Source organism: Hetaerina americana, unplaced genomic scaffold (assembly GCF_022747635.1).
Source record: "Hetaerina americana unplaced genomic scaffold, ioHetAmer1.1.p SCAF_1, whole genome shotgun sequence".
Taxonomy (NCBI): Eukaryota; Metazoa; Arthropoda; class Insecta; order Odonata; family Calopterygidae; genus Hetaerina; species Hetaerina americana.
The window spans coordinates 25,830,501-25,857,937 of NW_027286069.1; the positions used below are offsets into that span (position 1 = coordinate 25,830,501).

At 36.7% G+C, this 27,437-nt stretch overlaps 1 protein-coding gene across 3 annotated transcripts; it reads left to right on the plus strand.

Annotated features, from left to right (window-relative positions):
- The first annotated feature begins 342 nt into the window (after window positions 1-342).
- On the plus strand, window positions 343-27,066 carry LOC139689415 (uncharacterized). 3 transcript variants are annotated; one of them, XM_071586527.1, is made up of 6 exons: window positions 343-603; window positions 8,537-8,812; window positions 9,539-12,221; window positions 15,002-15,223; window positions 19,832-19,859; window positions 26,693-27,066. In XM_071586527.1, the coding sequence occupies exons 2-4, from the start codon at window positions 8,537-8,539 to the stop codon at window positions 15,157-15,159; spliced, it is 3,117 nt and encodes a 1,038-aa protein (XP_071442628.1). In that variant the 5' UTR covers window positions 343-603; the 3' UTR covers window positions 15,160-15,223; window positions 19,832-19,859; window positions 26,693-27,066. The 3 variants fall into 3 exon arrangements, with proteins under 3 accessions (XP_071442628.1, XP_071442636.1, XP_071442645.1); XM_071586544.1 differs by having other exon boundaries at window positions 344-603; window positions 8,596-8,812; XM_071586535.1 differs by lacking the exon at window positions 19,832-19,859.
- Window positions 27,067-27,437: the final 371 nt, after the last annotated feature.

Genomic DNA, 27,437 nt, shown 5'->3' on the forward strand with positions numbered 1-27,437 from the left:
TGCAAGCAATGTATAATCTGGTTATAAATGGTAAAGCGGTTTAAAAAAAAAGGTTAGCCTATTATTTTGAAGCCTCCAGGTATGGTGTGTAATGCTGATCCTACATTTAAGTAACCGAGTAAAATGACTACCTAAGTGGCTGACAAGGAGCATGCCAATACAAGTAAAAGAGAATAGAGTGGTGTTTAAGGAAGGCAAGGCATGGCAACAGACTTTCTCCCCTTCTTCATTTCCATGACCACACAAGGAAGCCAATTTATTCACAGCAGTGGATGACTTTGTAAGGATTCTTCCATACATATCCGTATTGAGGGGGTAGGGGAAGTTTCTGAGGGGAGGCAGAGAGGAATTCAAGCATTCACGGAAGGAGTTTCTTGGGAAAGGGAAATCAAGTCACACAATGAGGTTCTTGGAATGTGTGTGGTGTATGTGAGAGATGGTCACAAGAAAGCCAACCCATAGTAAACAAAGGGGGGAGCATATGGGGATTGGAATTATCTCAGAGCCAGTATCCTAGAGACATTTTCCTCAGTAATGGGATCGACTTCAGGGAAAGAAGACGACAAGCTTCTGTAACTAAGAGACACATCAACTTCTCAAAAGGTTAGTTTAGCTGATATCTTTACTTGCCTTGGGCACCAATTGCATACATGTAAAAATATCACAGTCCCTTTAGAAAGATGGGATTTCCTGTTCAAGTTTTCTGTTCTAAGGGAACCATTTGCAAGATTTAAAATTTAAACAGTGACTGCAACCAAGTCCATATACCACTTATGATTGATAGTGAATACATTCAAAACATTGATAGCAAGGAAACGTACTTTTGAATTATAGACTAGAGAGGTTCTAACAGTTGTTAGTGCTATCGGTAGCCGATTGATGAAAGGTTTATAGCATGAATTCTGTAAAATTTAGCCTATGTTGTTTTAAAATCTTCAGTTTTTATTGCTTCAAAAATGTTTTTAAGACCAAATAATTTAGTTTTAATTTAAAGTTTAGAAAAATTAAGTTTTTCTCTTGTGCTTTTTAGATAGAAAAAAATGATTATATATTTCAAGTTATTACGCAGTAAACTTAGCATAAAATAATCAATTTCAATTCATTTTTGTTATCCAATGTTTAGAAGTATTGCCATAGAAATCTTCATTTATGAGAGGTAGCATAATTACTACAATGCATGTGAATGTCATCATCAGAAGCAATTTCATTTGTAGTAAAGTTGTTTTGATTTTATTTCCTGACATTTTTATATATTTTATGGTAGCCTTAAGGTTACTACAATTTGCAGTTCATTCGATGGATGATATGTGTTGCAAACTACTCAAATGTTATATTAGTAAAAGCAATTTATGGAGTATGGAAAACCTCTTCTGCAGACAAAGAATCAGTTTGTCTAGATGGATAAACACCCCAAGAATAGAAATTAATCTTTGTGTACTTCTCAGGTCAAAGCTTTGACGAAAATCAGGTCTCCTCGAAAAAATATGCAAATAATTTTATTTTAATTCTCAATATATTGGGAATTATGTATTTAAATAAATATATTTATTTATTTAAGAGAGAGAGAGTTAAATACAATGGGAACGGTAGGTCTAGTTAGGCAAAGTAGTTTTTTATGTTATGGAAAATATTTTCCCACAGGATAAGGATCTGTGTTTTTTTAAATATGTTGGTTACAGGAGAGGGTTTCATATATAATGGGAGTTAATTATAAATTTTTGATGTCACATTAATGGTTACACCTTGTTATTAGGTAATAAGTCTGTCGCACTCTGTATGTTCATCACCTTTATGATGGTTGTTATTATCATATCTGTATTCATTAGTCACAAACCTGAGTGTTACTTAGTTTGACAAAGTTTTACAAATGAGCATAGAAACCGATTTTCAGAAATTGAAATAATGGTTCACCTTGAGATCAGTATGATACTCTGGAGGTAGCTTTGATAACCCTGTTTTGAATGGAAAACATTTTTCTCAAAAAAAAAAGACTGATCCCAAAAGATGGTTTCATATACTGAATGGGTTTGCACTAAAGCAAAATATGACATTTTAAAAATATCTTGATTGAGAATACCATGAAGATGATGCTTAAAAACACCAATCAACCCAATTTCTCCGTATGCTAACGTTGGCACTTTTAAAACTATATATTTTTGTGCTATCTCTTTTTACATGGTATTTTCTACTCACTTAGCCATACACCAAGGAACATAGTAAGGTGACACCTCAATTTCACATTCCCTGAATTTTCATAATCCTCTATTTGACACAATTTTTTTTAATAATTCAGCCTGGTCTGCATATAAATCAGTGCATTAAGTAAGTTAATACCTCATTTACATTTTTAAACCCGAAATAAAAAAAATAACCCCCCTCAAAGATGATTAATTGATTCCTATGGCCTTTTTTTCTACATTTAATGCTCCAGATTAAGGTTTATACTTATAGCACTATATTGATCCATGTTTTTACTGATAAATTGGTTATGAAGGTGTATTTAAAAATTATTAAATAACATTTAGATAAGCAATTTACTGTGGAAAATATCTTTTGCTGGATATTGTTTTCTTGAAAACTGCTGAAAAAATTCCATGGCCTTTGTTTGATCTTAAATAAGAAATAAATTGTCGGGTGGAGAGGGCCCCTTGTCATGAGTATTTGGTATTTGGAACTCATGATCCATTGTACTAATACAGATTTTACCTCCCTGCCACATGCAGTCTGGGGACAAGAGCACCACTGTATAAGATATGTGGGTGAATTAGGGCCAACCACTTAATATCTGTCTGGGTCCAAAATTGCTCATATTTGCTAAATTGCTTCTCTTGTCAACATTTCTAATCTTTGGTATTTCAATGTGACTATATCATTGTCCATTGATTGATCTTGCTTTAAGATATCATTTTAAAATTTTGCTAGAAAATAAAAATAGAATAGAATATGGTATTGAAATCCATCAAAATGTTAGATCTGAATTATAGGCATTTGCTAGGAAGTTTAATATTCACATTTCAAACCTTAGGCCAATTGGAAAGAGCATTATTGAAGCAATCACCAGCCAGCACGTTTTTCATATTACTTAGATTGCTTTTTCCATCCTCCTCCACATTTCCAAAGCCTCATCTATGCTTACCTTCTAGCTTCAATGTTTTGTATTGTAAAAAAGTTTTGAATCATAAAAAACAGCAAATATTTCATATGAAATGTTTCTAATTGTTTAAGTACCATACTAAGTCAGGCTTAACCTAATTTTTTGGGACCTTTAACCCACAGCTAGATAATAATTGTAATCAAACTTAGGCATACTTAATAAATGAAATCAAGGTTGCAAATATTAGAAACCTCATCAAATTGTATAAAAGATCTACCTTTATGATGTTTTTCATGGTCCATGTTTTGTATTGACTCATTATTACTCAAAAAATTATCTACTTCAGGGAAAACCACATGGCTGGTCCACTTTCCTTTTTGAATGTAATAAGAGCATGCAAAATACCCCCATGATTCTAAGTAGAAGTAATAAAAGCCCTTTCATTACATCAACCATGCTATCACCTACAATAATACCATTCAGAGCAATCTCTTCTGATTCATCAATAAATTGGGAAAGAACACATCAGCATTCACTGGCTTTTGGAAACCATGAGAAATGCTGACCAAAACCTAAGTAGCCTCAAACTCATTGATACACTGTCATCATTACACTGTAACTGAATGTCTACTATATACCATTGAAAAATTTAAAGAGTAAGTTTCAATTGTATTGATGTGGTCCTTTCTCCACGTCAAAATGCACGTAAGTTCCACCATTTCCATACTCTGCCAGCTAGATTTAAATCTTGTTGCTTCTCTAGATATCCTCATTAAAGTTCTGTCATCATGAGGAAGGCCATCATGACTACCTTTCACTATGTAATATCATTAAAAGTTTGTCAACTGAACACTGAGCTATGTGATAAATTGAAACCGAGGACATAAATACATCAGTGAAGCTCTTTGATGTAGCTGGTAGCTCATTAATTACATCCAATTCACTGAAGTCTCTGAAATCCTGGACTGTCTCTGTATTTACAACTTAAAGCTGACCCTCACCAACATTGTTGCCAAAAAATACATCAAGCAATAATTATCAGCTTTCTATACCAGAGATATTTATGTACAAGCAGTGTCAACTATTTGGTTTTCAGGTGTATATGCATTAATTTTATCACTGAACAGACATAAATGATGAAGGAGGAATCGCGGTGGATTTTGTGAAACTTCAGCTTGACTAGACATATAAATAGCATGAATAATTCCAATTAGTTAATTCTACACTGGTAAAAATGCAGTCTAAGAAAAATATTTTGTATCTGTTGCAGGCCATATCATCAGTAAATATGAATGGCCTCTGCTTTGAGCAATTGTTTCCGAATAACGAATCTCTGCCATGTAGTATTTCCTTCTGTGAGCTCCTTCAAGTTCCATGCAGACTACCATTAACTGGTCATTGCTTTGTTTGTCCTCCTGCCCCCAAAGTGGATTCAATTGTTCATCCTGTCCCTATTACCTGCCATGTGAATTTGATAGAGAGAATTCAGTACGAGAAACTCCAAAGACTTATCAGGAGTATCTCACACATGGCCATCTTGGAAGAAGATATCTTGGTCTGCATTGATGGGGTCTCCTAACTAACTAAAGTTCTCTATCTCTATTCTCTAAAAAGGAGTCTATTGATGTCATCAGGGGGATGACCAACAGTCTCCTGATGGACCTGGCAAAAATAGTTGATTTGTGTGTGAGAAATAACTATTTTCTTTGAAATGGGAACAATTGTGTATTGAAGGATGGTGTTACAATGGGGAGTCTTTTCATGCCTTTGGTGGCCAACCTTTTCATAGAAGATTTTGAAGGAGATGCCCAACATAGCTCATGTCATCGTCCCATCAAATTCACCATGGAAGCCCTGAATGAAGAGACCTTGCCTTTTAAAGGTTGTTTCAATGAAAATGTGGTAAAGCAGAACAGTTCAGCATTCCGTAGAAGTTATTACTATGGGAGGTAGCCAACAGCTGAGGACATATGCAACGTTAGGGATTAGTGGGTATTTAGGTAAAGTTGGGATATCAGGGAATGGGGAAAGAGTGACAAGAAAACTGCTCTAAACGGAAGACACCGAGAAATCGGCTATTTAGTGTCTCATCCAGCAGACCAAGGTTTTTACTTGAAGAGAGCTCCATTTGCAAACCAAGCAAGGATCGGGATACTCCAGCTCTTGGTGGAAAGTCAGGGCATTATCCACCGCACCAATCCAATTCCCTTCCCAAAAGAATCCACACGGGCAAACCCGCACGTCGCTTCCCATATCATTACCCCAGACAGAAGGCCTCTTAGGGCACTGGGCCTGGGTCGGGTCAGATGAAGATCCCTTTTGATTGGAAGAAGCAAATATCGAGGAAGCCCTCAGGAATGACGGTTACCCTAAAGACTTCATCCGGAGAAAAATTACGACTGAGACGAAATAGTAACGGGGAGATTGACTCAAGCATCACCTACATCACCATTCCTTTCATGGCGGAAATTTCTGAATGAATTTCTGAAAATCAGCTGACAATTCCACAACAATTGTTTTTGCGGAACTCTCGGTGATGTGCATAAAAATTCAAGAATTTCAAAGTTTATAAGCTATTCACTTTGACCCAGATTCAAGCCGGGATCCCTTGCTAACAGGCAGAGTACTTTAGACAGTTAAGTTACCCCCTACGCCTCCAACTATTGTGGTTGGCTCTGATAAAGGAACTGTCGTTGCACATCTCGCCGTGCTTTCAGTTTGTAAAGGTAAACCAATATGTTTCAACGCTCATTTTAAACTTAAGGCCTGTGGCGCAACTCGCACAACTGCGATTACTTTGCCTACGTCTCAGTTTTTTTCCGCCCATTGTTTCCCTATTGCACCCCTAAATATCCTACCTAGGCCATGTAACCCGCCTATCCCTAATAGAGCAAATGATAATCAGCTGAAAAACTATTAAACCGCCGACGATTGGGAGGGGACAGGGCGATGACCAGTTTAGGGGCAGAGGGGGCTTATGCAAAAGGGAGGCTTATGCAAATATGTACACGGAAGAATTGGAGGCAATTCATTGTTCCTGAAATGGCAATGAGCACCAACGCCTGTGCAAATATGTACCTATTGCGACGAAGCAGTTCCCAAAAACCACTCAGATTTGAACATCCTTCGACTTTAAAGTATAATAAAAAAAATCTTTTCCTACTTTTGATAAAAATATACAAGTCCAAAAATATATATATTTTGTTATATTTGACGCGCATGCCCCTCACGAAAGTCAATTTCTAGAAAATGATTCTGGAATTGGACTCCTTCCTGCGTTTTCAGAGTTTTTGCACCAAGGCCATTTTATTTGCCTTGGCAAATAGAATGACACCGTCAATTCCTTTCGCAAGCCGCGAGAGTCTATTTTCTACGCCTTTCGTAACTCTGAGAGAGAAATCGATTTGTTGCATGATGCACCTCAATGTGCAGTTTTGCATCACTATTGATTTGTGAGGACAGGTCACCAAAATTAAAAAATGATCAACAACAGTACTAACACATGTTACAAAACATATTCGCTTCCATCTTTCAGGCGGAATGACGCGAAAATAGACGGACTCCTCCTTCCATCGTTAAAATATTGCTGAGATACCTTCATTTGAAGTCATAATTTAAATTCAGACAGGTGAACTTATTTCACATACGATGATGATTGAAATAAAACTAGCGAAGGGCTGGTCATTACATAAAGGAGTTAATTCGGGGTGCACGAGCGTCCCTGAAAAGGGGACGCGACCCTGACAAAATATTTTCTGGGGATTTTCCCGATCTTTAGCCTAAAGAATTAAATATTTTAAGAAACTCACAAAGGCCTTTGGTCGAGTATATCTTTAAAAAGACGAAAATATCACGGTGTATCCGAGGGAAACAGAATCCCGCGGAAAACGTCAACTCAAGTTTCTGGTATGTAGAACTCGTCAGGATCAAATACTATTTTCTATCCCTCCCGAGTTAATACGAGCATGTAATGAGTTCGGATCACGGTCCCAAGATCATTGACGCAGGCGGTTCATCCGATGAGGCCTTATTTGTCTATTTATTTAACCATTCATCAAACATAAGTTATACTTCCGTGATTGAAGCGGAAGACTGCAGTTTGGGGAAGTGAAAGACTAAATGGGGGATGAAGTCTTCCATTTCAGAAGAAAGCGGAGCGAGGGAATCGGAGGTGTGTAGAAAAAGTTATGCGAGATGTCTACAATTTTAAAGTTATAGGATAAATTGAAGACTAAATTGGGGAGCAGTTATTTGGTAAGGGAGTAAGTATGCAACCAGAAATTATCGGACGAGCCCCCCGCGTCGATGTGGACGTGGAGGGTGGAAGTTTCGGCGCGCGTGCGAATAAATCACAAATTCATTCAAGAGATTGAATAATGTAACATTCTGTTGTCACGACATTATGTGTTAGACAACATTTTTGCACAGAACCCAAAACCTTAAGTGTTCTTAAAGGCAAACTCAATCAACGTCTTTCCTAACGTATAGATGGCAACAAGAATTGTCACGATGCCAGTAACTGTTGAAAATGGAGAGCACGGATTACTAAGTTGAAGCGCATGAAAATGCATCTTAGACTAACGTCAATCTAAGGGTGGTCCATCGTAATACGAGACAAGGTTGACTTTCAGGGAGCCTTGTTTAAGTTCTCCGATAAAAAATCGCGAAAGATTAAATTTCAACGGCCGAAATAAAATGTGAGAATTTCGTCATTCCTGGTTTCTATGTACAGTTACTCCACTCTGTGGAGTGGCAGGATTTCACATAAATTCCGGGTTATGCCAGAAATATAAATTTGAGGTTATGCCTTGAATAAATTCACACTTTCTGGACCATAAATGATTATGTAAAGTCAAGAATGAAGTAAAATGAGGGTCTGAAAATGCGAGGCTTTACTGAGAGCAGAATAAATGCATATTTAGATATGAATAAGCAACAGGAACAAAAATATTCATGCCCTGGGTGGAGAGGGGTCCACCTATGAGCTATTCAATCCTACAACCTCTGAATTAGTTGGTCAGAACTCTGCCCTAGTATCACTCAGACTAGCAGGATAAATTTTCAAAAATGTATTCAGGGTCAATTTAAAAGGGCACATTCTGGTCTAATAATGAGTATTTGTACGTCCATATTTTATTAAATCATGTTTCAGCTTCCAGTTCTGCAATCATATGTTGTTTCATAATTACAATTTTACAGTTGATTTTTTGTCTTGGAATATCAATCTTTATATATCTACTTTTTCATCTTAATATAAACTATGCAGAGCATAGGCAGGATTAGGCCTCGAATTCCAAATAGTCCAAAAACCTAAAATCTGGTTGAAACATCATCCAGAAATTTTTTATCCTTGACAGAACAAAAAAGCAATTTCTCAGAGACATTACACAAGTTCAATTGATGTATTAATTGGTTTTCAACTGCAACTTATGCTCCATTAAGATGACTACAATAACGGATACATCAATACTCAACTGGCTACCTTTTGACGACAATGGAAGAGAATTATGGAGATTGGCATTGGTGAATTCTGAAAACCAGAGCTGGAATGCAACTGACCCAACCAACAGCACCACTGTACTTGCAATGGCAGCAGCTTCCAAGCATGGAAGTGGTTTATCACTGTTTTCCTCACCAGCCCACCTTGGTCTTGCAACAGGATTGCTGTTATCACTTTTAATCAATTCTCGGATTTGGACAGCAAAAGCCAATAAAGAGGTAAGGAATCATTGCAGGTTTACAAACAAAATAGATCAAAAGATGGGTCCTGGTGCCATTGGAGTTTTGCCACCAAAAGATGATGAATTAAGTCTCATTGGGGATAAAATCAACTGCTAGTGCCTGAGAAATCATTTGCAAAGTTGCCAATGACTGACACTCTTCATTCCTAAGAATAAGGTAGACCAATTGGGGAGGCACTACATGATGGGAGTAAGAGAAATTAGTAAATATTGTTTGTATATAGGCTCACATTCAAGTTATACCATTAAAGTAACATCTTGAACTAATGGATACCAAATTGACATCATTTTTACAGTCCAGGAAGCTCTTTTTATTTTATTGCAAAAGATCTTGATTGATCCCGAAGAGTAAATGATATGACTAGATAATTATATGTCATTGAAATTATATCCAATCAGTAAACTAATTTTGCAATGCTCTGAAATGTAAAACATAAAGAAATGTCAGTTGATTTCTCTATCCACATTTAATCTCAGAAAAACTTCAAAATAAATTGACTCGAATAATACATGCATTTCAAATTTGGAATACCTACACAATAACAACATGAGTTATGACAATCAATAATATTAAACTACTCAATTTTGTGAGAGAATATATTAATCCTAAAAGAACAGTGAAATGATGGTTTAAAGCAGAACCCATTTGTTTATGTACATATTAATGTCTTCATTGCAATAACTACTTCCTTTTTTCATTCAGGTTTTTGGAACCAGGTTACCTTTTGGCACCCCAAAACCATATCAATGGATTCTCCATCTCACGCCATCCTCTTCATTCACATTTGCCTCAACAAAGACCTTCATACTCCCATACCTTTACCTACTGCCACTTCTTGCTATGATTCTCCTTTTGCCAATTCTCTCTGCACTGATGGCCTTTTTACTTCCTTTTGCAATTTATCGCTTTGCCATTCAAATCTACCTACAGTACCGATCAGACACCCCGTTCAGAAAGAAGCTCTTTTCAGGCGCAGATGCCGTATGGACATTTAATGAATCATATCAATCATATTCAGTCATCAATGCACTTATCATTCTTGAAGGAGAACCACAAATAGACCAGCTACGTGATATATTGTCTGAGCGCTTAGGATCAATCCCTAAGTTAAGGATGCGTCACAATATTACGCTTGGCTATGCCACCTGGTATGAAGACAGGGGAATGGATCTAAGGAACCTGATACAATGGATTCCAGGAGTTTGGGGAAATCCACACAGAAGCAGTTCCTCAGTAGAAGCATATGATGGTCATGAATGTCTCTCACACAGAAAGTGGAACAGAAAAAACTTGAGCAAAACAGTGGAAAGCCTCTGTAACAGGCCTCTGCCTGAAAACCACACAGTTGGCTGGGAAGCTTTGATAGGAAGAGCAATGCCATGGGATGAGAGTGACGATGATGGAGAACACGTAAGCAGTGTCATGGGTAATCACAAACACCAGGGTGTGGAAGATGAAGGGGCTGATCCAACAGTCTTTCCAATCTTGTTCAGGGTACATCATTCTGTAGGAGATGGAGCAAGTCTTCTCCAGTTACTCATGTCAGCACTAATTGATGACAACTCCACTCATGCTCCAGCCTTCAGAAATAATCAAAGCAAAGCAAATCTGACATCCATATCGAGACCACTGACACTGAACATTAGTCCAATTGAAGTAGATCAGAATGAGGTAGAAATGTCTGCTTTAGATTTCACACATGAGTTACCTGAGAAACCCAATCCAACACCCAATAGCAAGACTCATGACTGCTTAGAGAGGAATGCCACTCCTGGTCTCAAGAATGCCTCTCATCAAATGGGAAATTCAAAAGAAAGTCTGGCCAAACCAAATACAAAATCCAACTCCCATTTGAAAAATCCTTCACCTAAGAGTAGTTCTGCATCTCCCGAAGATAAGGAATCATCATTTTTATATGGACGCAAGTTGTCTGGCAATAAAACTATCCTATGGGATTCAACTTCTGTCACAGTGGAAGAAATAAAAAAGATTAGGGGGGCTACTGGTGTGAAATTCACAGAGATCCTCCTTTCTGCTATTTCAGCAGCGCTTTCAAATTACTGGGATGCAAGAGAGAAAGGACAGGTAAATGATGAAATTAAAGCAAACAGAAAGTACTCTAGAAGAATCAAGGAAGGAGACAAGAATTGGAAAGATCAGAGCAGTGAAAGCGAAGATGACTGGGATCAGTTGAAGGATGTCCCAGAAGAAAACGAGGAAGAATGCCCCAGGAATGAAAATTCATTACCAACAAGATGTGGCAAAGAGCCAAGCCCACCAACTTCCGTGAAGTTGGTTCTCCCAGCAATATTGGGATCCATTTTCCAAAAGCAAAAGGATTTAACACTCAAGGAAACCTCAGAACTTGAGAACTTATTTTCCGTAGCTGTGATGACTCTGCCAGTGGGAAAGAGTGGTGGTTGCCCATTGGAGCGCTTGTCCAAGGTTTCAGATGCTAGTGGGTACATGATGCCCCTAAGAAAAGACTCCATCGTTGAATGTGGGAAAAGACTGAACTTTGGTAAAGAGGAATTAATGACAAATGTGACAGATGCCACCAAATGTAGGAGCCAATTTGCCTCAATAACACATCAAGAACTGAACAATGTTTCTTATACTACAGCAACCACACCTACAGGCACTTCATCATGTGAGACCGCTCATGATCATCCCACCCACAAGGAACACTCAGAAACAGCATCCATAAAACCTAATGAACCCGAAGTTCTCACTTACTACTACACAAAACAACCTGATGTTCAAGTTAAATTAGCCCAAGGACCAGATCCATTGTCAAAGAGAGGTGCTCTAGTACAGTATCACCGGCATTCAGATTCTGCCAAGGTGATATTACATGAAAAAGAACCTTATCATTGCCCGACTACCATTTTCTTTACTCAAAGTAATGTCAGTAATGGTGTGGTGAAATCAAACTCCCTTGTATCTAATATGAATATGGAAAGTTCTGACTGTAACAAAGTTAGAAATGAGACTGCTGACCTCCAAAGCTGTACTGTTGAATCTCCCACAAATAAGACAGTCAAAAAGACAGACATTCAAATTACCAAAACAGGGGACATCAGTAGAACCACATCACTTCCAGGAAAAATCCAAGAGCTAACCCAAAGTAAAGTGGCACCTGCCACAACCATAAAATTCCCAAGTTCCCCAACCATTCAGCACCTCCTCACGCGGTGGCTGGCACTTGATATCGTGGCTACAGTGCTGCCATCAATATTTGCTGCACCAATGATGAAGGTTGCTGCAAATGGAGTAGCAGTCGTCATGTCAAACCTCCCTGGCCCACCAACAAAGCTCCAATCCATTCTTGGAGGCTACCCTCTTAAAGACATAGTGTTCTGGGCACCCCATCGAGGATACACTGGTGAGATTAATTTTGTATTACATTTTGTCTTAAATGTTTCAACATGTGTGTTCCAAGTGCTTGCATAACTTGCTCCGGTTAGCTTCATGCTCAAACTCTGACAAGGCACATTGAAAGGAGGTATGGTCATTCAATTGAAAAAGTTGTTGGTTATATTCTTATTGAATCTGATTCACTCATATTTAAAATAACTCAAATATATACAAAATGGTGCCTTGTATGGAAAAATAGTTTTTGTTAGCACCCAATAGATCAATAGACCAGCTCGAACAAAACAATATGTAGCTTGAATATATATCCTCTATTAAGGCAGACACTCAAAGTTGTTGACAAAAAAAACCATAAACACAGTAATCAACCTGAATGTTGGTTTGGTAGATGATGGTAGACATCACCCAGGACTAAGCTCGCTGGCATATGGAATTCACATATCAGGGTAGAGGGGCCATGTCCTTTTTCTGTGCTCACTATGGTTTCCCAGAAAGGGCTGGTAACTGAAAAATCACTTTAGCTTGGGTGGAGCTGAGGGTACCCAGAGAGGCTTGCCCGAGAATCGAAACCAGTGCCCTCCCAAGTCCAGTAGTCCAACGCTCTACACCTGGACTACCACCCTGTTTTTCACACAAGGGACCAAAAAACAGTGTTTGTATAATTCACATCAGATTATCACACTTTAAAAATAGACTTAGACTAAACAAATAATATTCTAAAGATGAGACCCTAGAAAATGCTTTGTTTTTTGCAATATCCAGTCATGTATGAGAAATTGTGTATAACTTTCAATGTATTATCAATGACAGATTAGCCAGTGGGATAGGTAAATTTATGTTGTGATTTTCCGTTATGTATTTTAAACTGACATATTTATAATGTACACAAATGCAATTACCATATGCAAACACATAACTACTGTTTGCATCATAGCAGAGCTCTGTTTAACATTTTTCACTATTAACGAAATTGATCTGCTGAAAAATAAATCTTGAGAATATTTCTTTCAAGAAAGTAATTAACCAGAATACCAGTTATCTATGCATGTGGTGACATTGAAAACTCTGCCAGGTAAAATATGACCAGAGTTTTTTTACATTGAACTGTTACATTTCAAGGGTCAAGTCATTAAGCAATATGAAACTCAATTTTTTCAAGACACTATTTACTTCCATAGTCAGCAGAAGGATATTTATCCAGAACTTTCAGGTCTTGACCCAATGCAGATAATGATATTTCAGCTACATATTTGATTATTTCACTAATTAAAAACAAAGTGCCGACAAAGTATTTTTTTATGGTACAGGAGGGTATATTATGATCTGCTGTCAGTTGCAGGAGTGAAATTTATTGTTTAAAGTAAGTAATGAATAAATATATCAAGAGCTAATTCCAAGCAGACATAACCCAAAGTCAGTATGAAAATTTAAGTTGACTCACATTAATAAATACAATGTCAAGCTCTAAATTAACTCAAAAAGTAAGCAACCATTGGAGTCAGTTGGTTGGATGTTTATGGTTTGAGAGGCTCTTAGAGTCTCTCCCAAACAAATATCGACCTCACCTATATGTCGTACTATCTACTTTGCAGATAAGGCTATGATAACCTCTTTTTTCCACAGGCTGTTTTGGAGGAGTAGAGGTGAGTGAGTTGAGTCTATGGGGACTGCCATTTCCTTAAGAAGGGATATCCCAAAAAATAAACCACATAATATGGTCAAGGACAAAAGGACATAGAACCATAGCATTTAAAATCACTACTTATTTTTCTATGCATTAAACTGGCTGAAGCTAGAATTTTAAGATTTGTTAGTTAAAGGAAAGTAAATTATTCCAGAGATATGCATAGCACATTTGGATCTTCCATTTGAGTTGGCTATCAATGGTGTTCTCGTTACAATGAACATCATGACACGGAAGTCTATGTCACAGTTTGAAGTATGTAGACAGATTAGGTTGGTATGCAGGCAAGCAAGAGGTATAGTGGTGGGAGCTTATTTATAGAGGAACTTATTGTGGAAAATTTGATAACTTTTTGTGTCCCTCTTACACTTCAGTAAATCTAACAATGTGACTTACATAATTTTGCACAAACCTACAGATGGTAGATTGCACACATGCCAGAGAGTAGCTTTCAAGTATCTTTTTGGGAATACTGAAGACACCTGATATGATAGTCTTTTCTCGTTCCTCTAGCATTATAAATTCGGTAATAGTATAATTTTTTCTTTACCACCTATTTATATATGACAACGCAGAAAGAAAAAAAACTTTTGCTGTTACATAAGATGTACACACCTATTTGTAACAAAGGAGTTGCAACTTGCATATAGAGGGTAGTAAGGATAATCCATATACATATGACTCTGTGCTCAAAAGTTTTAAACTAAAATTATAAGCTCTGTTAACGTTTTTAGAACACACCAGTGAATATATATGTAATTATTTTTGCAATTGGGCTTTCCCGTGGTAAGGAGCTTTACATAAAGGATCTTCTATTATATTTCATATTATTACTCAAGGATATACATCTGGTCATTAAATACAGAAATCTCATTGCTTACCTAAATTTAAGGGTGATTGAACCAAATAAAATTCTGAAAATATATCGTGAATAAAGATATCATGAGTTAAATCCAAGGGTGAGTTTCTGCATAGAGAAATTTCATTGAGTGAGATGTGGATGAAATATTTCCATAATGTGTTTCCTGAATGAGTAAATTTGGAGAAATAGTCAAGCTTAATGTACAAAAATTCCAGATTGAAAAATTTTTGATTAAATATTGCAGGTCTTGGAATCACCATGCTCAGCTATGATGGCATGCTACATATAGGCCTGATGGCTGATGACGCTGTGATACCTACACAGAAAGGAGCCCAACTCATTATGGATGCAATTTTGGATGAACTGCATAGCCTTAGAGCAGCAGTTTCATCTAGTCACTGAATGAATAAGTGGAAGAAGACCTCATTGTCAGAAAATACTCTGAAGCTAACACTCATTAAAACAGGTACCCCAACTCTTTGGTAAATTATATCTCTTACTAGTTATTCAAATATATACTTCTGTATCCATAATAATATCAACTACACTAGTATGTCTATAGACAACAATTATTGTTTGTAAATTGTGCATATTTGGCATGAGTGGAGAACACTTTTAAGTGCAATACTCCATCCAAAAGATGAGCCATGAAATGGTGGTCTTATAATGCTGACACCAGGTTTATTTCCCTGTCCTTAAGTACCCTAAAGCATATGTTCTCCCAAATAAATAAATCTCTGGTAACTAATGGCAATAACCACAGATGTCACTCATTTATTAAAGCTTTTGAATTGAGGTAACATTGATGGATACTACCTATGCTAATGAAATTAACAGTAAATAAAATCTAATATATTATAAATCAGCAAGAATACTAAATACAAGGATTGCACTGATCACATTTTTAAATGCAGTAATGAGAACATAACAAAAGTAAAATGTACAACAACAAATGTAAATAAATATAATTAAAACATCAAAGCAAACAGTAATTGTATTCACTTTTGATAAAGAAGCTTTCCTTTAAATTTTATAAAAGCGACTAATAATTATAAAACAATATTTAGAAAAAATTTCTTAATGCTCCATATTTGAAATGTTCAACCAAACAGTAAGGATTTTAGGCCTGAAATCATATAATTACCCTTGCCAATCCAAACCACTAATTACAGCTAGTCAAGGAAAATATTCAACAGTCTGTCAAATTTTACCATAAACCTCTCTTACTTAAACATAAACTTACTGTTTCAATGGTATTCTCCTCAAATAGCACAGACTGGCACGTTGTATCGATAGCCTTTATAGTAAGGATTAGACATTATACATTTTATGGTAATTTGATCTCTTAAAAATGTACAAAATCATTACTTAACAACTTAGTTCTTAAAAAGTAACTTTTAATGACAATGAGTTTTTTAAAAACAAGCAACTGTTAAAAAATACATGATTCCAGTTAATCCTCATTTTTTATATAAACAAAAGAACTTCATAAAAAAATGCATTAATGCACTTTGCGGATCGAGGAACAGGTGATTGACTCATCCCTTTGCATCTGGAAATAGGTATGTACCTTAAATTTCCCCATATCAGAACAATCAATATTTTTTCCAATCCCCTAATCATTTATACAGCTGCAATAAAATCTAAAAGATTTTGTCTAGACCATCGCAGAAATCATCATCACCGTTGCAATGCACAGATGACAAACCAGGTGGGGATTAACAATGAATCATCTAGCCTTCCAAGGACCTAAAAGTATACACCCGCCTTCACCTGTGAATCCTTTTAGTATTAAGTCACTAAAACATCATTTGAACCAGCCCTTCAACCCCTTGGTAAAGTTGAAAATATATTACCAGCCTTAATATGAATAGAATCAATCATATTTATCAACTTCAGTTCTGGAAAAAATATGTATTTGAGTATTTGTTAAGTGAAGAAACACAATAGTATCTCCAATCTTCTAACTACAAGTTAAAGCCAATTTTAACATATTGCATCTTCTTGTATAGGGGCTTACATCCTTTAGTTGCAAGCACACAGTTTTTATTTATGAATTTCCATAAACTTTGAAGGTCCAAAAATTATTTCTTCTTAGCAGATCAAGTACTTAATACAGAACCTAAAACCAAGGTTTCAGCAGTTGAAAATATAATTATGATGATAATTCCAAAATTGAGATCTCTAATTATTTTAGACATTGAAGGAAACATTTTATTTCAATAATTCATAGATAATTTGAATGCTTGAACATTTCTATATTTTTGGAAAAAAAATTGTCATTTTGGATGATGCATTTTTGAAGGTGCTGGGGAAGTTTTTACATGTCATGTTATACCAGCTCACAGCTATTTCATTGAGGAAGCATTGGACCTCATATTTCACCTGATTGCCATTGCTTGTTAAGGGTGACAAAATCTGAGTCCTCCACTTCACATCTGAGACCAAACAGTGATAAAGTGAGGGGTGGTATTCCTCTTTGTGTAAGCCGCAAAAAGTCAAACAAACAGTCTGCTGGAAAAATGAGGGCAACTCTGTTTTTGGATTGAAACACGGTATTCTTGGTCAACTTCGTGGCTCCTGGAAACACAATATATGCTGCCAGGCATTGTGAGACTCTTAAACAGCTCAGATGAGCGATTTAGAACCAGAGGAGAGGAATGTTGAGCAAGGGCATAAGCCTTCTCCATGCCAATTCCCATCTCCCATGTTGCCCATCAAACATTACTCTCCTGCAAGTTTGATGGGACATCATCTCATACCCATCTTATAGTCTGGACTTGAAACTCAGTGACTACCGATTGTTTCCTAAGTTAAAAAGTACATTTGGGCGGAGGGGAATTCAGCAATGATGACAAGGTAAAAGATGATGCCCAAAACTTCCTTAACCGCATAAAAGATAGCTGGTATGACATGAGGATACGAAAACTGCTTCAGCACCTACAAAAATGCATTGACCAAAATGGTAATCATGTAGAAAAATAGAAGAATTCATACTTTAAAATGTATCAATTATTGAAAATTAATGTATATTTCTATTTATAAAAACATTATGGATCTCAATTCTTGGACTACCCTTGTACCTAACTTGTATTTGTATATAATACATGTACATACTCATTTGTAAAAATATTTTTATACATCTTACATTTACTGCATTGTCTCATCATAAGTAATTCAAAAATTGGAAGAAAAACTGAAAAAAGGTCCATGGTCATCAAAGCAGAATTCCCAGCTTACTACACTCATTAAACATCTACGAGGGTCATCCGGAAAGTAGTACCCGTTCGTGAAATAAAGACACAAAAGTAAATATTAACAAACATAAAAAATTTTATTTGAAAGAGGATACTTTAAACTACTTCTCAACATAATCTCCAAGCAAATTAAGGCATTTGTCATAACGTGTGACAAGTTTCTGTATTCCTGCTGCATAGTCCTTCGCCGCCAGCTCATTGAGATACGCGAGGGACCCATCTTGCACAAATTTTTGCATAATGCAGATGGTGTTTAACAATTTCATGAACAATTGTTCGAGAAACATTGGGAAAATGCTCACAGATGTCATCAATTGTGACGCGCCGATCGTTCCTCACGAATTCGTCAACTGAGCTCACCAGTTGGTCTGTAATGACAGACGGTCTCCCCGAACGCTCATCGTCGTGTGTGTTCCCCCTCCCCATGTTGAAGTTGCGACACCACCGCCGAACAGACGACTCGTCCATTACATTGTCTCCATACACCTCCTTTAATTGGCGATGAATATCACATGGGCGAACGTTTCTTGCATTGAGGAATTTAATCACTGCCCTCACTTCACAACTGGCGGCGTTCTCAATTTTTTTAAACATTGTAAACAATCACAGAAACAACACAGGCAATGCTAGCGTCACGCAACTTGGCTCAGAGAAGGCAGACAAGCCACTGAAGCTATCTGACCTCGTCCAGCGGCTACTCGCGTCGTCAGCACTTCATGCGGCACGAACGGGTACTACTTTCCGGATGACCCTCGTACATCATGGAATTAATATACGCATCAAAAACATTATCAACTGGTTCTTTTATTCAATAAGTTAATCAAATGCCACTAGAAATTTAAGCAATGCCACAGTCTAAAATATTGGTGAGAATAACTAAGTGAATCTATTTGACATTCGCCATTTGTAAATTTTTACCATTAATCTGAAATTAAGCACCTCATTCTCACTGGAATCTGATTGTTACTCAGCAAAATAGCCAATAAATAATCATAAAATAATGATCATAATAGCAATATGGTCACCCGAATCCTGAATAAATCACTATGCTGTCTCTTTTTGTGGTTGTTATCCACAACTTAAATTTTAGTGCTTCATGGGCACTGCTGAACGTACATTTTCAATATGCAGTACATAAGGTATTATTATTAATATTGTTGTTCTTTAGAGCCAATTCACACTTTTGGATAAAGGGCAGATGACGGAAACAATACTGGTTTCATGAAAAAGGTTCCCTGAAATCCAAAGTTCATAGAATATTACGATGTTAAAACTAAACTTTTATCAATATTGATTTATGAACTACTTCATACAATATTTTCTTACTTAATTGTATTCTATCATTAATAACGGGCTAGATTCCTACCATCTTTAAAATGATCGCATTGTAAAGGACAATCAGAAATTGGTTTTAGAGCTATGATTAAAAAGAATGCTAGATAAGGAGTGTAAAAAGAAAAAAAACAATTACACCCTAAATAAAAAAATACACTTTTCATATATTTTGTAGTATATCATTTAATAAGGCAATAGCTAGAACATTTAGACATCAAAATAAAGAAAAATTCTCTGGCCTAAAGATTCAATTAATGCAAAACTTAAAATACAACAACATAACATATTTTGAAGCTTGCTTAAAATTATCTGTATATTAATAGGATTTAGAGAATAATTGATTCCACTTTTGACTCAATCATAATAAAAGTTTCTTTAATTAAGTATATGAATCTGTCATCAGCTTTATAATATCCGGAATTAATTCTTACAACAATTACAATTAATTACTCTAAAATTAATGTCCAAAAATTTTTTTTCAGCAATTGACAGCCATAGGTACCTTCACAAGTAATTATAAATTTTTCATTGTAAATATGCTTTGGAGTAATATTAGCTAGTTGTAATTACCTATGCTGCAAAAGGTACATGTCGAATGAGAGGGAATTTTTAATTTTTTAAAATTCCGTACATTTTTAATAATAGGAGCCTGAAAACACTATTAACTTCCTACTTTTTATTGCTAAAATATCCAACATGTATACTTGTAGATACGCTTGCCAAAGTAAAGTCTCTGTTTAAGTTGGCACCACTGAAGTTTCAGGAATTTATATTTTTTGTAAGAATCATGCATGTGATTATTACCATAAGTTAAAATTCTTAAAGCCAGTATCACGGTTAAAGCGCCTTTTATAGCATTTGTTAAACCTATAACTCCCATATACTTGGTTTGCAGAACATTGAATTGAAACAGGAACCATCCTTTGGTATTTTTTAGCTAATTATTATTGTAATTAAATACCTAACATCAATTTGCCTATCTTTAATGAAGTATGAACAATTTTTGAGTGCATATATTCACAAGAACTTATCATTGCCATAATTAGTACAGGGTGCAGCAACATAAAATTCTTTTTTTGAATGCATTTTGCGTTTGAAAAAAGAAGTTTGTTGCCGTGCGGTGTGGATTACCACTGTGTATGGTATACAATTTGGGAACTATTTTTACATTCCACGACCTTCTATATTGTACACATTAATCAATCAGTATGACAACATCAGGATTATATAACCGTTAATCTGAATAGTACTACTCTTAAGAAAAATTTTAAATAGCAAATGAGCCGTGCGCATACTGATAAATTTTCTAGGTTTAGGCTTCATAGATTCAAGCCCCTTGGCTTGAGTGCCTATGCCCTACGAACGTTATTATCTACGTACTAATGCCTACTGCTTACCTTCTATCATGACCTAATACAGTAATATGCAGGATAAAAACCATCATCAGGTAGTCAATTGTCTACCTGAGAATTGGCACATAACAACAAGTGAATTGGACTCCATTGGTCATTCCAGTTGAACACAAAAGAAATAGGCACTTATTTTCTTACAAGGTGCTATAACAGTATTAATATTAAAATCATAATGAGCTCAACTTGGGCAAGGGAAGGGAGGCAAAGAAAGGGGGTATGGAAGGAGAAATTCATTCAAGGTGGGTTTTTGATGGCCCTTAATGACTATAAACTTCTGCTTTTTGAGAGAATTTCCTTTTGTTTTTCCTTCTTCAGCTCTTTGTAACTTCTTTCTGACTTCATACTGTTCAAAGAAGACTATCCTCTTCACTCCTCTGCCCCATTTACCCAGCATTTTATCTTATAACATGGCTTTCAACATTGACCTTCCACTATTTCCTCCACCCCCTTTTTTTGGATTTCCCCTACTGCAATATTCTCTCTTTATACACCATATTAAAAACCTTGATATATGTTTTTCTCTCTGTTCAACTTTTTTTCTCAACTTTCCACCTCACACCTTCACATATCCTCATGCCTCAAAAGACCAGATATCATATCCATAAAAACCATAAACGCAGTAATCAACCCAAAGGTTGGTTTAGTAGGTGATGGTAGAGTTCATCCAGTACTAAGCCCGACGGCATGTGAAATTCACACATCAGGGTAGGGGGGCCAGTTCCTTTCCCTGTGCCGGTTATGGTTTCCCAGGAAGACCTGGTACCTGAAAAATCACATAGCTTGGGTGGAGCTGCAGCTGCCCAGAGTGCCTTGCCCAGGAATCGAACCTGGGCCCCTCCGGTCAGCAGTCCAATGCTCTACTCCCTGGACTGCCACGACCCACATCATATCCATTAGGTGCTTATTATGCTATCTTTTACAGTCTTTGCTACTCTTGTCTTCATATCTTTACTCAGTGTACCTAAGTTCTCTTCTTCTGCAAATTTCTTTTTCACTAATTATATTCTTTTCTTAATGTCCCCACTACTATGCTTACAGGGTCGCACCCAAAAGTGGTAGGACTGATTTTTTTACAAGAATTTTATTGACGATATACTTACATCGACTTAATAATCTTCAAAGTATGCTCCTTGAGCTGCTACACACTTAGTATAACGTTGCTCCCATTCCCCGTACGCCTGCTGGAAATTTTCTTTGGGGATGCCGTTGATGACCCTTGTCGAAGCCTCTTGAAGGGCCTTTATCGAGTCAAAACGTCGTCCCTTGAGCTGTCTTTTCATCAGAGGGAAGAAGAAGAAGTCCGGTGGTGCCAGATCGGGAGAATAGGGCGGGTGCGGCAACGTGGCAAAGCCATGTTTGGCCAGGAGCTGTCTGACGACGAGCGCGCCATGGCTGAATTTTCGGCGCCATCTTGGCGCACACCTTGTGCATGGCCAAATCCTGTGAAATAATGCGTTGGACGTTGGATGCAGACAGACCCAACTGGTCTGCGATTTCTTCACTGGTTAAGCGTCGGTCTGTGTTCAGCAGTGTCCTCACTCTGTCCACATTCGTGTCGGTTCTTGCCGTCGACGGCCGTCCGGAGCGATGGTCGTCTTCAACGAGCTCCCTACCCTCTTTAAACAACTTGTGCCACTCAAATACTGTGGAACGGCTTAAGGCAGTGCCCCCCATAAGCCTGCTTGATCATATTGAGGGTCTCAGTTGCCGTCTTCCCGAGTTTCGTACAAAACTTCACGAAATAACGTTGCTCTAAATTCAGATTCATTTTGTTTTTCGACGCGGACAAAAAACTTGCTTCACTAAAAATGGTGTCCTCACTCAACGACAGCCCGCAGGCGACTGAGGTTGGTGTCGGTCTGTTGCTAAGAGCCCCCTCCACCTTACCCTGCCAGGCAGACCCCCCTTAACCGCTCCGTTTGCGCCAGAGAAAATCAGTCCTACCACTTTTGGGTGCGACCCTGTAATTTCCTCTTAAATAGTGCCTGAATGTGTCAAGTACTCCACTTGTTCAGCTTAATCAATCACTCAATCAATTCATTTTTATCCAAGGTTTATAACCTCTAACTTCAAAGTTTAACTTAGCCTTTCTCCTTCTTGAGAATCTAGTTATTTTTATTTTTCTTGTGGTTAATCCCGTTTTAATCGCCTTGCCATCCACTTTTATTCTCAGTGTAAGCCCTTCACATGCCACCCTTACATTTCCTCAGCATGCATATTAAAACCACGCATGATTCCAGGCAACCCTGTCTCCCTTCCCTGCTTATCACTGCTCATTCTCTTTTTCTCTCTGCAACCGGTGTCTTCTAGCCCATGCAGTGCTTGGAACAGATACTGCATGGGCTACCCATGAACCTATCTCCTATGGGTGATCTTGCTATGAGCAATCATCACTGTCCCTAAAAATAAAGCTCTGGGGATCCACAGAATGCACCAATCCTTCCAGGACATCAAGTTTATAGGGGTGAAGATGGAGTAATTCATAATTCTGAATGAAAAAAGACAAGTTCAATGGTTTATTAAAGTGCACCACAAGGCAGACATATCTCAGAAAAGTGTCTCACACAAAGGGTTAGTGAGAAAATCTATCACTCAACACATACATTCACATTGACACAATTGGTGAAAGGTGGAAATGCATCGATAGAAATGTATTCAATGATATGAGGCCTGTTGAATTTTCCACTGCATAGTAGTAATACATGGTGGGGCAGCATAACTTCCTCTTTTATAAAGCAAAACCCCTTCAAAAAAGGAAGTTATGTTGCTGCACCCTGTAGTTGGGCTGTGATTTTCGATTTCTCTCAAGATGAAGGACTGCATAAGTTGATTTAGTTGGGTCAAACCTGTACTCCCATAACTCATCTCTAGCACAGGACTTGTTGGACACTACCAACACTGATCCTGAGTTTCTAAACAACTTGATAACTAGACGACCCAATGAACAAATATTTCAGGACCTCACCCAGGAAGCAACAATTGGCTCACTTGAAGGTGGAGAAAAAATTAAAGCATGCATACTGAGCTGTCACTTTCCACTGTGCATATTGGCACCACTCTACCACCACTGCTGTGCACTCGAAAATTAAAGAAGGGATACTTTTTAGACAGGCGGCATTATTTCCACCTTAAAATGGGTTTTTTTAAATGCAAATTAACATAGTTTCTCTTACCAATATGTAAATGAGTAAGACAAATGTCTTTTAATTCACTACTTGTCATTGCGACTAACCATTCACCATTAAAGTAAAGAAAGAGAGGACGGCCATTTACAGCTCTGCATTCCAAGATTGGCTAGTGTCAAACTATAACATGGGCCTACAGTTCAGTATTTTCTACTGACCAATTTCCTAACTTCATCTGTGAAGAGATACAATAGAATAATTACTTTTGCATAAGGCACAAAAAACAATCCAGTCAGGTCATAGAATGTACCAAGGTATTTAGCTGATTTCGTGGGCACTGGATATGAACCAATGGTATTGAGATTTCAGTTTCAAAATGCCAAAAAATCATGTCAATCCACCAATGTGAACATCTGCTTTTTCTGAAGTGCTTCCTTAAGTATTTGCATGTTATTTCATCACAGATAATTCTTCCCACATCGCATTTATACTGATCACTGACCAGAAGTTTTCACTTTCGTAAATTGAAAACTCAAACGCCAACATTCCAATTTTACATGGGAATGATAATTATCAATATGTGTGCTATAAATGTGGGATGTGGCAGTCCAGAGGGTAGGGCATTGGTCAACTGACTGGAGGGTGTGGATTCGATTTCTGGGGATGCTTCTGGGCACCCTGGAGCTTCATCTGTAAGCAGCGAGGTTATTTCAGGCACCAGATCTTACTGGGAAACCACAGGGATTAAGGAACTAGTAACTCTCATTGCCCTAATAAGTGAATTTCACAAACCTTTTGGTTTAGTACTGAGCAAGTTTCTAACCTCACCTATTAAACCAACCTCTGGGTTGATTAATGCGGTAGTTAGTGCCATAAATATAAAAGCGCAAAAGGGCAGGTTGACTTTGAAGATATGTTTTCATTCAGCCATGCATTGAAATATTTTCTTTATCATGAAGATATTCAAGGAAACGACTATTCTGCTTGTACACAATAAACAACCGATTGAGTTGATTCATAATGTTTGTGGTGATGTGGCATTCCTGGTGATGATAAAAGTGTGGCCTAATAGAATTGAACTATCGGTTGAAAATTAAAAATTTATTTGCCAGTAGTTTCAGTGTATTATGACTACTGTGTACATCTGCCTTTTTAAATATGCTTTCAAATGATCATACAGGATGCCATGTCAGTTGACTTCTTTCACCCTATATGGTTATCAGCATATAAATATAAAAAATATATGATTTGGTAACTTTGACTGTCTACTTTCCACCTGCCATGAGGATGTCAGTATTGCTTCAACTCCAAACTTGCAAGTGTTTACTGCCATTCTCTTCTTTGGGAACTGAAAGAACAATTGAGTAAATAATTCCTCATTCTTCAGGCATGCCATCCCCCTGATTACCTTTCCAGATGGTGATGTAGAATTGCTGCATCAACGGTATGCATAGTATGCACTGTTAATACAAGTAGAGCCTATTCATTGTTGTAAACTGCTTCTAATGCACAAAACAGGATATCAAAATCGGTTATGTGGGTACCTTTCCCTGTCTGGAAAATACGCATGTATGTATTATAGTAAAAAATGACAAAAAGGCTATTTAGCTAGGAAATGTATATGACTTAGAGTAGTATAAGCAAAATTATACTCCAATATAGTAGAAATGCTATTTTTATACATTAATTAAATATGGAATACCTCAAACCTCTGATGATCCATTACTTACAAATTATACAAAGCAATTATTAGAAGTTGGCAAATTAATCAAAAATAAATTGTAAATATAAAACTTGCAATTAGGTCAGGCAAAGCCAGAGTTCAAAGCTTGCTCAATTAGCCTTTCATCTAGATATTTACCAATAAATGTACGTCAATGATTGTATCTTCACTTAGAGGAACAACCAATATTGCAACCATGATACATATCACATCTTTCATTACTAAATATTCATGTCTTCGGCAAAGAAGATGAATTACTTTATTTAAGTGATCTGAGATCTTTTGAGAAAAATCAATGATGACTGACTGAAAAGATTCTATCCCAATAGAATGGAGATCTTGAAAAATTATGTTATACACATCTAATTCTTCATGTGAATAAATACAACAGATATGTTTAGAACATTTGCTTTTCCACTGAAGAGGGTGCACTTAATAGATTATCCTTACTTATTACTACTGTAGATTTCCAAGCACCGGAAACACTTTTCCTTTGTACATAAAGCACAAAACAGTACTTTCAAAAATCTCCTCATTATTCTTTTTTTTCCTCTTAAAATTTTTTTTAGCATATGCACAAACTGATCCTAGCCCCCAAATTCTTTGTGAGTCAATGAATTTAGAGTTTTATTGTTTGCACAACCCTTACCAGTAGCCTAGTATCAAATTAATGACTCCATGATGAAGGTACCTACAAATATGGTGAAGCCTGATGAAGACAACTATTAAGTACACCGTGAATTCACAAATTAATTGGCATATGCTTACCCATAATATGCATAGACTTGTATATAACTATTATACTGAAGATTATAAATTGGTGTTTCTTAAATGTAGAATTGAAATTAATCAATTAGAACCTCTGCAGTGAAAGTGCCACACAAAGCAGTGATTTCTACTTTTAAAATAATTAATTCTTAATGACAACATACTCAAGTATAGCAGTTAGAACTTCATACCAAAAGTATAATCAGAGAATTAGAGTACCTATGTTATAGAGATACTGGCTTAGCTTGCATTGTTAGCAATGGAGAAATGATGTTCAAGACAAAGTTCTGCCTGAGAATTTGTTTCCTATTTCAGGTACAGGAGTGCACAACAAGAATCTAACAAGAGAGGTTTCTTCATCCCATGAGTAATTAACAACTGCCCTATCAGCAGCTCCCTATCGACCAAAAATTACTTCGAAGATCACTTAATAATACAGACTTATGTTTAATCAAACTACATACAATACTACTTTTGCTTATTTGTAAATATAAAGTGCATGAGAATAAATGTATGCCTTGTGAATGATTTTCTAAGCTAGCGAAGGACCCAGAAAGACAATCTGCATGTTTTGACAACAGAGGTGATGAGATTGAGGTCAAATTTCAAATGTAGCAAAGAATCTCAGTGTTTAAAATAAAGATATTCGATAAATGTAGCGCTTACAAATAAAATGTTACGTTTCCTCATTCATGCGTGCAATATTCTACATCAATGAAGCTAATTAAATAAAACATTGGATCCTAAGGTTACTCCTAAAATTCTTTAAAAAATTGGTCCATATCGTAGATAACTCAAGTTCAATAAATATGTTTGCAATATTAATGCCAAGTGTAACAACTCAGTGGATGTATAAAAAAAAATACATTCTTTAGATTAAACTGAATAGAATTGGTACCAAAATAAGAATAGCAAGATAAACACAAAATTTACCTTAGAAGACCAAATGATTAGACATATATCTTGTAAGTTACATACATGAGCACATATTTTCCTCCTGAAAAAAATTCTGCTCAGTGTAGCCAAAGCTTCAGTTACCTACAGTGAAAGCCAAGTTACT